This window comes from Salmo salar, chromosome 22 (assembly GCF_965601325.2).
Source record: "Salmo salar chromosome 22, fSalSal1, whole genome shotgun sequence".
In the NCBI taxonomy this organism is placed as follows: domain Eukaryota; kingdom Metazoa; phylum Chordata; class Actinopteri; order Salmoniformes; family Salmonidae; genus Salmo; species Salmo salar.
The window spans coordinates 35,158,975-35,171,088 of NC_138312.1; the positions used below are offsets into that span (position 1 = coordinate 35,158,975).

General features: G+C 39.8%; 1 protein-coding gene and 1 long non-coding RNA gene across 2 annotated transcripts in view; both read left to right on the plus strand.

Moving 5' to 3' along the window:
* Window positions 1-6,262: 6,262 nt before the first annotated feature.
* On the plus strand, window positions 6,263-10,558 carry LOC106583250 (homeobox protein Hox-C10; the record flags this gene model as incomplete). Its single annotated transcript, XM_014167199.3, is given in 2 exon segments — window positions 6,263-6,884; window positions 9,731-10,558. Coding segments are annotated over 2 exon segments (933 nt in total), but the record flags the coding sequence as incomplete, so codon positions are not given.
* A 176-nt stretch (window positions 10,559-10,734) lies between these two features.
* The window catches only part of LOC106583297 (uncharacterized), a 70,682-nt gene continuing 69,302 nt past the window's right edge, over window positions 10,735-12,114 (plus strand). The window contains exon 1 of the long non-coding RNA XR_006761401.2: window positions 10,735-11,055. This is a non-coding gene — a long non-coding RNA (uncharacterized LOC106583297). The remainder of the gene's footprint in view (window positions 11,056-12,114) is intronic.

Consider the following 12,114-nt stretch of genomic DNA (forward strand, 5'->3'; position numbering starts at 1 on the left):
ACATTATTAATCGGGTAGGAGTCGTGGCTGTGGTACAATCAAATAAATCCAGACCCCACACAAAACCAGGGCCCCACAAAAACCTGCGCTTTATTTGGTGTTACGTCAATTTTGTTATGACCACGAGGCGACGCTTCCGCACCAGATAGACAATTGTTGAACAAGGCCCTAATGGTACTATAGCCCTCTAGTGACAAGAGAACCACAGGGAGGAGAAAGAAGAATAGCTACTTCGAATATAGCCTACATTGCTTGTAAGCTATGTGTTTGAATGGTTGAACAGGCACAACTGCGATACGAGCTTGCTCTTTTGAAGGCTTTGTTAGTATGGGTCTTTAAAAATAATATTTAGCCTATAAGCTAGCTAGGCTTATAGTATGAAGGCATGAAATTGGACGAGAGGATGCAGTGATGAACATCTTCAGGAAATCAAGGTCAGGTTTCCAAAAAGCAATTGTTTGTGCGTAAAGGTATTTCTGGTGTATGGTGTGCATAATGGTGGGTGGGTGTGTGACAGAGAGATAGACTGTGTGTATGCCTATTATTTCAGAGAACGACATTTCGCTTAATCCAGCAAGGTGATGACAAGCCTATAAATAACCAGCCCTGTGCAGTTTGGTCAATTGTTTAAGGTTTTTTACGATGTTCAAATGTAATATTATGCTGACTTATCTTATGGGCCTATATCACACCTGGCAGATTTATAATTTGATTTAAGGCAGAGAACCTGCGTCGAGCGTAAATGTACCATTCGTGTGTACAGGTATAGTAAAGCGGGCTTCAAGTGCAAAATAGCTCAACGTTGTTTCAAATGTAATATTATTTTACTGTCACTTTGATGGCATGAAGGCGGACTCCATTTTAGTGTGTGTTGTGGAGGATTAGCTGCGTGAGTAATAATGTTACACCATCAAGGCTTTAGGTTTTCGGGAATGATTTTGACTCTTATCACGTCATGTTATGCTTCGAGAAAAGTAATTCACATTCCTTTCAAGAAAAGTAACGTGAAGCATGAAATAGTAATAAGTAGCCTAAAACACATATATAATTAGCCCGTATAGTAGTCTAATCATATTAAGATCAAATTAATTACGAATATAGGAATGTGAATGTGAAGAATAAGAACGTGGATATAAATAATAATAGTCCGTTTAATGTTAGCAATGGGCGTTTAACCATTAAAACGTTTCCATTGATGCAACTTTTTATCATTAAGATTGCATTTTTCAGAAAATGTGCATGCTATATTTAAAATTCAGACTGGTATTTTATCTGCTCGTGTTTATATTCTAACCTGTAAACTTTCTATGCAGGTCTAGACCCCTGGCCCGTTCAGCGTAGCCGCGCAGGTAGGCTATCTGTGTGCATGGGTGTGCATATGTTAAGGTCGTTCACCCTGGTGTATTGGAATGTCACAGGATTTGAGCATGTGTGTGTGTTTTGTGTAATAAGATTCTATATTTTAAGGTTTTGGGGTGTAGTGAGTCGGCAGCAAGGTGACCTAAAATCAATAAACGAACGCCGACATAGCCTACATCTCATACCTTCTTATTTAAGCAATGTTTTTTCAGATCTGTTGAATTCCATCGCGATACCCAATAAAACCAATAGATTTAGAAATATTTTAAGGCTACTTTATTAATCGAAAACCCTTTATAGAAAACCCAGATGTTTATTTTTTTGTCTACTGAAAACATCTGACTGATCCGATGTTTTTCTACGGATCTTATTTATGAAATATACACTTATATTATGTTATAGTGCTATTAATATATTATACAGATTATGAAACCATGGTAATCCAAGGCGTTTCATAAAAAATTTACATTGTTGCACATTCTGTCCTCCAAATAATATAATGGGTATAAAACACTACCATTTCAGCACACTGTGCCTACTTCAAGGCCGTTTGGATTTATAACGCAGATTTTGCTGAAAGCTGACGGTCTATTTATTTATTTAATTATACAAGAGCCAACAACCAATCACAGTGCCTTGGATCAGTTCTGTCTAAACACACCCTTGTAAAAAAGATTCGTTTTGTTCCTAATGATATAGGCCTACTGACAATATCTTGTTTATATTCACAAATGTGTGGAAGACGGGTCGACCAGGTGCTACTGACAACACTCAGTCACATAACTTCTCTAGCTCCTCACAGTCAGCCCACCCTCAAAACAGCTAGGCCAGCTATAGGCAGGCCAGCTATAGGCAGGCCATCTATAGGCAGGCCATCTATAGGCAGGCCATCTATAGGCAGGCCAGCTATAGGCAGGCCAGCTATAGGCAGGCCATCTATAGGCAGGCCATCTATAGGCAGGCCAGCTATAGGCAGGCCAGCTATAGGCAGGCCATCTATAGGCAGGCCATCTATAGGCAGGCCATCTATAGGCAGGCCATCTATAGGCAGGCCAGCTATAGGCAGGCCAGCTATAGGCAGGCCATCTGTAGGCAGGCCATCTATAGGCAGGCCAGCTATAGGCAGGCCAGCTATAGGCAGGCCATCTATAGGCAGGCCATCTATAGGCAGGCCAGCTATAGGCAGGCCATCTATAGGCAGGCCAGCTATAGGCAGGCCAGCTATAGGCAGGCCAGCTATAGGCAGGCCAGCTATAGGCAGGCCAGCTATAGGCAGGCCATCTATAGGCAGGCCAGCTATAGGCAGGCCATCTATAGGCAGGCCATCTATAGGCAGGCCAGCTATAGGCAGGCCATCTATAGGCAGGCCAGCTATAGGCAGGCCAGCTATAGGCAGGCCAGCTATAGGCAGGCCAGCTATAGGCAGGCCATCTATAGGCAGGCCATCTATAGGCAGGCCATCTATAGGCAGGCCAGCTATAGGCAGGCCATCTATAGGCAGGCCAGCTATAGGCAGGCCATCTATAGGCAGGCCAGCTATAGGCAGGCCATCTATAGGCAGGCCATCTATAGGCAGGCCAGCTATAGGCCTAGCTGTTTTGTTTTATTTCATAAGGACATAAGGACGAGATATTATCAATTGTAACATGGACAGCCACATCACCATTTTGTATTGCTTTGAAATCAAGCTCACTCTCAAAGGGCTGAATTATTATTTTAGAAACGGCCAAGTACGGGATGTTTCGCATAAATCATGTAAGCTATTGATATAAATGGGCGATTTAAGATGCGTGCAGATATAGCCTAGCCCTACCGTTATAGGATTCGACCAGCATAGCCTACATTCACTTTCTCTCCCCCCTGATCCGTGTTTAAATCGTTAGGCTACACCATAACATGCTGTGAAAAGGCTGGGTCATTGTCAGTGACCTCTCTGTCGGCACCATTGAGGGCAAAAGTCGCAGCAAAACAAACCAGTTTTTCAATAATTCTTAGATGGTAGCCTATAGTTTACTCATTTGTGGATAACATTTATTTTTAATTGCAAGGCTCTCTGGCAGATTATGACAGCGACACGTTAACTGAGAAGTTAGATCAAATATAGGCTTATATGCATATCTGTTATTCCAGTAAAGGAGAATGTAATGTTATGTTGTATTTTCTAAATCATCATGGATTATGTAGGCTGGGTCAACAGGAAGATAACTTAACTAAGTAAAATATGAACATTCAGATGCACATCTAGTATAGTTCACCATATGTAATGCATGCCACAAGCAGACTACATGTTGTTTCTGTAAGTGAACCCACGATCATAGCATTTCTAGCAGTGTGCTCTGTAGGCTACTTACTGAGTCACACAACACAATTAACACTTACATGATTGAATCCAATGATTAAGAATCAGCGAAGAAAACTCAACACTCAATTGCCACTATATTATTTTGTATTTATTTATTCCCAAGTCTCTTCTGTAGGTTTTCTCATGCTATGAGGAAACAGATGATTCTCTATGAAATTGCCTCTCACACAATTTGTTGCCAATATTTAGGCCTAGAAGCCTCAAACAAGTGATGGCAGTAAGTTTTACAAGAATTGGAAATAGATTAACCATGATAAAATGGGTTTATTTAACAATAAGGCCCGATGGGGTGTGATATATGGCCAAAATACCATGTCGAAGGATTGTTCTTACGCAGGATGCAACGCAGAGTGCGTGGACACAGCCCGTAGCTGTGGTATATTGTCCATATCCCACAAACCCCCGAGGTGCCTTTTGCTATTATAAACTGATTACCAACTTAATTAGAGTTGTAAAAATAAGTGTGTTGGCATACCTGTGGTATACGGTCTGATATACCACGTCTGTTAGCCAATCAGCATTCAGGGCTCGAACCACCCAGTTTATTATTAAACTGTATAATGAACATTACGTTGGTAGCCAGTTTATAATAGCAATAGGGAACCTTGGGGGTTTGCTGCCAATTTACCACGGCTAAGGGCTGTATCCAGGCACTCCGCATTGCGTTGTGTGTAAGAACAGCCCTTAGACTTAGTATATTGGCCATATACCACACCCCTCGGGCCTTATTGCTTAATTATATCGTGGCATTGAGGAAAAATCTTTCTGATTGGCTTGAAGAGCATTCTAGAGTGCTCGTTATTTCCCTGTAACAGCACGGTATATCAGTTAAATGGTTATAGTTCATTCTTACATGTTCTATTGAGCTGCTTCTGAAAGCAAAAGTCGAATTGAAAACATTTTATGGCATTGAATTCGATTTTCATAATAGCAAGCTAGGACTGATAGTTTGGTTAGCTAAACTAGCAAGTCTGTTTGTTTGGTTACCAAACAAACAGCTTTCTAGTAAACTTGCTAGCTGCTTCAGTGGATGTTGACCACATTTCTACCTGTGAACAGTGCTTGACTTGGGCAGGCTCTCACTGGAGCTGAGTACAGGCACCTCAAAATGTCTACTGCAGTATTGTGGAGCTCCCGCCCCTAAATATAAACAGTACCGCCACCCAAAATGAGTACTGGAACCTATTTCAGTCCAAGTCAAGCACTGCTTGAAAATGAACACATTTCTAGTGGCAAATGTGTTAAATTATAGCCATGGTTTTAAAGGGATAATCAACTCGGGGCTCCATGCATCCTCTGGAAAATATTGAAACTCCGTGGAAGGTGAGTTTAAATCCCGTAGCACATAGTGGAACACACCTTCCACGTCGTTCATTATTTTCATCACTATTATAGCCACTGTTGTAGCCTATAGCCTATATGTGGTTCAACTATATTGATCTATGATTAATGCAAGAAAATGGCCAGTAAAAATAGATTTTTAAAAACATAAACATTTAAATGGATTACATCATTTTAATTAAAAAAAGGCAAACAAAAGGGGTAGTAGCCTTTTGCTTACTTTTTAATTACTTGTCAAACAACGACTGTCTAAGTGTATAAAAACAAATGTAAAGGTTTTGTACACCAAAAAAGGACAGGCGTTTGATAACAGGTTAATGCATAGTAATGTGATAAATTCTCTGAAACATATTACATTACCTTTTGGCTATCGATAATAGTGTTTATAAACCTTACATCCCTGATACACTTTCTCATTCCACTCCTTTCTTTATCACTCTGGCAGCCTATAAACAAAGCTACTGCGTTCATCAACTCTATTGTTCTTTCCCTTTTATTATACACTACTAAAACATGCCATTTATAAAACTCTATGAAAGGGACCTTAAGTACTGCCATGTCCAGTTTTAACGAACTATAAGAAATATAAACAACAGATAATGTTTAGTTATTACCTTTAGAAAACATAGTTATAATAAGAACAAATCATACAACTATTTGGCACTTGATATTTCAAGAATCATTGTCAAAACGTTTGTTTTTGCTCTTGATGCCTTTAAATGAAATAAATAGCATGAAATGACAATAATGGAGTGCAGACCCTCTACACAAGAATCAAAGACAACACTTATCATGATGTAATGTCAGCCTACATGTTGTGCAATTTACATAACGTATCTTCTTTAGGTTTATCCTGTTCTTTTTTGCCAGCTCCATTGCTCACTTTTGTTTTCTAGAACACATAATTCAATAGAACACTATTTGAATTAGTCTCTACTACTGTAAGTTCAAGAACTTGCGTCTGTACGCTATCTCTATCTGTCCTGCTAGATGGCGCCCTTACTCTGTCATAGAGCTAAAAACTCGAAAACTTGACCCTGGTGTCGTCATGGCAGTCTGGTGCATCAAGGCCACTTTCAAACACCTATTGGTCTGAAAGTCACGTGGCATGCCTCGTACGTCCATAATTATGTTGATTACGTTTTTTGATACTCCACGCCCCCGACTCGAATATGTCCGCTTCCTACCCGACTATAATCCTCTACGAGGGCTCTGAAGAGTGGTATCAACATAAAAAAATATGGAATCGCGTCTTCGCTTCTTTCCAAAGGACCAGGTGCGCCAACTCTGACAAAGACGGCTCTCACCACCTACCATCACCAACATTACCTAACGCAGCTAAATGCTTTTGGAGTTGAAGATAAAAATGCATCCCAGGTAACACAGCCTGTTATCCGACCACTGTTTCCATGTTCTTTCCCATCAGAAAGTGTGAAGGAGGACTCAATGTGCTTCCTGTATAGCGGGGATCCAAACGGACGCACGGAGACTGTTGTTTGACCTTGTTCCTACAACAGGATGGCTGACAGACGCCATCACAGTCAAATGCACGAACATTCTCGTCCGGAATCGCCTACAGCTAGTCAACGGTACCTGAGAAAGGAGAATGTGCATGGCTTCGGCCCATATAGTATCTTCTCTGTGGTCGAAACTGGGACAGAGAATCCAGAACCATTTAACTACACCTGCGAAACCAATCAGGAGGCGTATCGGGCAGACAGTAAACTCGAGGAAAATGACAGCCCAACGAAACAACTGTCTGAGAAAGAGATTGTCCTCAAAACGGACGGAAGCACAGACAACTCAGACAGTGAGGTAAAAGGTAACACACACACGGATTATATCCCAAAAACAAGCATTATCAGACCACGCTGATTAAGTAGACATTTCTCCTAAATTGAGTAGCCTAAGCCATACACTTCCCTCCCTACTCCATCTTTATAATAATATAATCTCCGTTCCTTATCTCTTTCCTAAACATCTCCAAATAACATTCACACAATACTGGTTAACGCACAGGCCTGCCTGTAGGCTACTTTTCGTTGTTTGTTTCACTGGAGGGCGATCTGGAAGGGTAGACTGCGTATGCTCTTGACATAGCCCATTTATTAAGCAACTTTATTTCGTTCCCAAAGCTGCCAGGCCATTGCCAATTTTATGGGAGGAACATAGTCCGTTAACCATTGAACTACATTTATGATTTTGAGAAATGAAACTGCACACTGCACAGCCTCAGATACTTTGCAGTTGAGATGGAGCTCATTCATTCTTATTTTGAGAAGGTTTAACAAATGAGATTTGTTATGTCTAATTGGTGGTCATGACAATAATAATAATCAGATTGGATAGACCTAATCCCGATGTCTCGCTTGGATTTTTGTATACTAAATTAATAGGCTACTAGTAAAATGGGAGGCCTATCCAAATGAATACACAGTAATTATATAGTTACGGCAATTAATGAAATAAAGCATCATTCACGTTGTTATGTGCTTCTAATGTAGCCTGGTTTATATCTCATTGGATTTAAACAGAAGACGCTGGTTTCCCAGACACAGATTCCTAGACTAAAAAGCATGTTCAATGGAGACTCACTGTTTAATCTGTATTGAATCTGTGCCCGGGAAACCGACCCGAGAAGACAGCCTACAGAAAAACTGTGCAGACAAAAATACAACAAATGTAGCCTTTTGCTTATGAAAGTTTTCTGGAAGGTGAAGGGTAACGGAATGGGTGCTTGTATGATTGCTTATGTTTTTGCAGCTTGTTCGCTTTTGAAACAACATTTTGTAGATACATTGTCGGTAAATAATTTTTCGAAGTATAAAATAGCAAATAATAAACACATATAACCTCAAGTTATGACGTTTTATTTAGTAAGTTCAGGAAAGAAAAATAGTTATAAAAACAATTGTAGGACCAACTGGTGAACTTTAGGGTGATGGTGATTCGTTTATTATTATTATTAGGACTATTATTATTATTATCATTATTTATGTATTCTTCTTAGGCCTGGTATTGAGCATATGTGACCACGGCATGTGCATCCGAAATTCACGCCAATGCTTACGCAATTAATGTTTTATTTATTTAACTCTTGTTTAAATCCGGCAGATATGAGGCTTCTATTTCCATGTAATTAAAAACAACGTATGATTTAGCGCGAAATATTAAAAGTTGCTTCAGTCCATCATTTCTCTCTTCCTTAAATCTGACAGATTCGTTACAATAGGGCCTACTAATAACTTGCTATTAAAATATAAGACTTTTATCCCACATTCTAAAAGAGTAATTCATCAGTAATTCACTGAAAAATTATAAAACCTCTGCGCCGTTGAATTACTAGCCTTTATGATTTCCGGATTGTTTTCCCCATGTGAACGGTGTGATTAGTTTTATTATTCGTGCCCGCTGCACCATTTAGGCCTAATCAGAAACTCCTCCGGACTCCTTTATGGATAGACTCGGCTATACACCCCGGACATCGTCCGTGGTATCCATCCCTCTTACCAAGACCTGTATTGTGGCATTAACTAATATCTACATTTAATGTATCTCTTATGCTATTTATGAGGGGATTGAAAGAACATAATGTAATTCTTATCGCCAAAAAATACATGAGTTACCCATATGAATTAGCAATGTATTTGTATTAGCCTATTTGCCTGATGAGATCAACTCACATTTTTCGTAGGCCCTGTGTTTCTATATAGTTAATAGTTTCAATTGGCCTTGATTGAGCGTAGGCTTCTCCAGATACGCAAATAATGCAGCATTAGTTAAGCTATATTCTCTAAGAAGAGGTCATTTATCATCTCACTAAAGTCTATGATTAGGCTATACCTCCGTGCATTAAGGCATCAAAGACAACGACATATTATGATCTTTATATAACCTTGAAAGAAAACAATTGGAGTTGAAATTATATATATTTCTCCACTGAGTTGCATCGATTAGCAACTCCATTAAGCTATAGGCCTACAGTGAAGTTGTAAATACAATGGCCAATAGATAAAAATCCTGTAGTGATATTAAATGACATGGCATTCTTGGTAACCTGATTTAGTTCGTGTTTTAGGTCTGAGCAATGCTTTTCTACACATTTTGCCATGAGGCTGAGAGAAAATGTTGCTTTCTTAAAGCTAATTTCCAGTAATTCTCCACATATTGCCATGGGGCAGAGAGAAAATGTTGCAGTTTTATAGCTAATCTCATATTATTCTACACATTTTGCAATGAGACTGTGAGAATTTAGCTTTTTTAAAGCTGATTTCCTGCAATTCTACACATTTTACTGTGAAGCTCAAATAAAATGTTGCCGTTTTATAGCTAATCTCCTGCTATTCTACACATTTTGCAATGAGGCTGAGAGAACATTTTGAAATTTTTAAGCTAGTTTCCTGTTATTCTACACATTTGCCATGAGGCTGAGAGAACATTTTGCACTTTTACAGCTAATTTTCTATAATTCTGAACATTTTGGCCATGGTTTATGACGTGTGTGGGTGGGTGTATGGGGGAGGGGGGCTACCTCCAGGGGGTCCCCAACCCTAAAAGCTGCGGAGGTGTGTGGCATATGCCAGTGATTATTATGTTCTATCACAAATTAGACTACGTTTAGGCTATAAACGAATAATTATGTTAATTCAACTAATTCCTTTTTTACAGGGGACACCAGATTGGAGAAATGCATTGGAAACTGGATCATAGATAAAAGTGGACGGAAAAAGCGTTGTCCTTACACCAAACATCAGACTCTGGAACTGGAAAAATAGTTATTGTTCAACATGTATCTGACGCGAGAGCGCCGCCTGGAGATAAGCAAGAGTATTGACTTATCTGACAGACAGGTCAAAACATGGTTCCAAAACCGACGCATGAAACTCAAGAAATTCCGCAGGGAGAGTCGAGTGAGAGCGCTAACCTCTGCTTATGACTACACCTTATTTGAAGAGAAATTTCACAAAAACTACACTTAGGCTACACATAAGGTAGCAGACTAAACTCCACTCCCTTGTTAATGAAGTTTGCTACACATAGGCAAACAAGGCCAAGCTTTGCACACGCTACACGCATGCAGGAGAAAGCATCTAGAGCAGGTTATAAATGGAGTTCATGCATGGTTTTGTCAAATGTTTCAGTTTTTAGGACTTGACAGTGAAATGCTATGAACCTCTCCAGATGCACATTGTTTTAAAACGCCGGACATGAATTGTTTAGAAAATGTCTTAAAGTGACAGTAGTGCGTTTGAATTGTTTTCCATACACTTTTAATTAATTTTGATGTCTTTACTTGGTCTCTGACTTTCTTTCGTTTATGTTGTTATGTGTTTTGTTGTTTTTTGTTCATCTGAACTTGATGTCCTGTGCATTACAGCATCATAAAGTCAATGCTCTTCCAAATAATTATCGCAAACAGTATGTGTCTGGAAGTTTTGTAAAGATATAAAATAAGCCTATACAAAAATAAATAAAATGTGTATGGAGCATAATTTCCCCTGGCTGTCCTTCTCCTTCGTTTCCTTTATGGCTTGCTTTGAGAAAGAGAGGGGAGAGGGAAAGGGCGCAATAGTGGGAGTTTTAATGTGAGTGGAAAGACCGACCATATAGCGGTGATTTAAATAGCCAGGTGACCACAATAATTCAAGGTCATAAAATAGTAACGTCATGATGGTCGGAGTACAGCGCTAGAGGTGGTTTTTATGATCTGCAAGTATAATGTGCACCGCAGCAGTAAAGATGCGTTTAAAGGTGAGAAGGAGGAGGTCTAAAACCACGGAGCCGGGCTAAAATGGGCTTGGTTAAACGTGCTCACGCCACTTCTTTCACCAGATGAGGGAAATGTGACCTTCTCCAACGGATGATGGAGCAAATTATGGAGCAAAAGGAGACCGGGTGATAACTTTAAATCAATGTATATGATGGAACAGAGTCAGCAACTACACGACTGCAGGAGCATGGCAACGGATCCCCGAATGCAACCTGCGTTGAAGGTAGGACTAGCCGCTGGCATTTCCCTTCTTTGCTTTGGACTAGATCACGTCTGGCTCTGTTCATTTGTTATATTTGCAACAGGCAGCACATTCATTTCCATAACACCGAAGCTATCTCGTGTTTTTCTGTTGCTTTATTTTAATCCCATGCAGACATTCCAGATCCGACCAGTGATGATTGTGGGAGTTTTCAATGTTGATGAGCTGCTCGCGATTTCCAAGTGGACTTTGGATTATGATGTGTGCTGTGACAGTTTTGTTCAATTTACCTCTGCCTTGGATGGACAACGATGTTTTGTCATAGAATGAACAGACGACTGTGAACCTGAATGTGTTCATGGAGCATGCTATCCTGTTAACAAAAAATAGAATATTACAAAGAATCTTACAAAATGTGATCACTCCTTGCTGGATATGCATTCAAGTCGTGGACATCATAATATTAGGCCTATCTTGCTATTTTCAAATACGACTAATATGCGAAACGACATCAAGCATATCAAAGGACTCATTAGTCCAGTATCCTATTGTCGAAGTTTAACAGGTAGGCCTGGATCTAATTGATGAACATGGAAACGCAGCATAGCCTAGGATCGTTAGTCCTGGTCTACATATGCAGCATTTTTGTTATTCTTTTATTTTCTATAGATTTTTCCCCCCCATCGGTACATAGAAAAACATTTGACTATAAGATACGTTTGATATTGTCTCTAATTCTCAATGGATTGACCTTTCACGTTCAGCTGATGCGTGGTTTAGGTAGTTTCATGTTGTTGGGATTGACTTCCTGGCTCGGCAACAAGAAACTGCCTTGATTACGTCAGTTCGCCTTCATCAAGGGCGTCCATTTCTGCAAGATTACACACTCGGCTCAGGAGTCGCCGCAAATGGCATCAATATCCACGACGAGCCCTTTTTTCTTAGCTCTTTGGCTTTATGTGGTGGACACTAAAAGGTCTATTGCTGCAGTGGGAGAATTTGGGTTGTAAACATCACGGGTAAAAAATCCTTTTCAGCTTTGTTTTGTTGCGCAGAGACTTTAGAGGTCTAGCCTTGTAG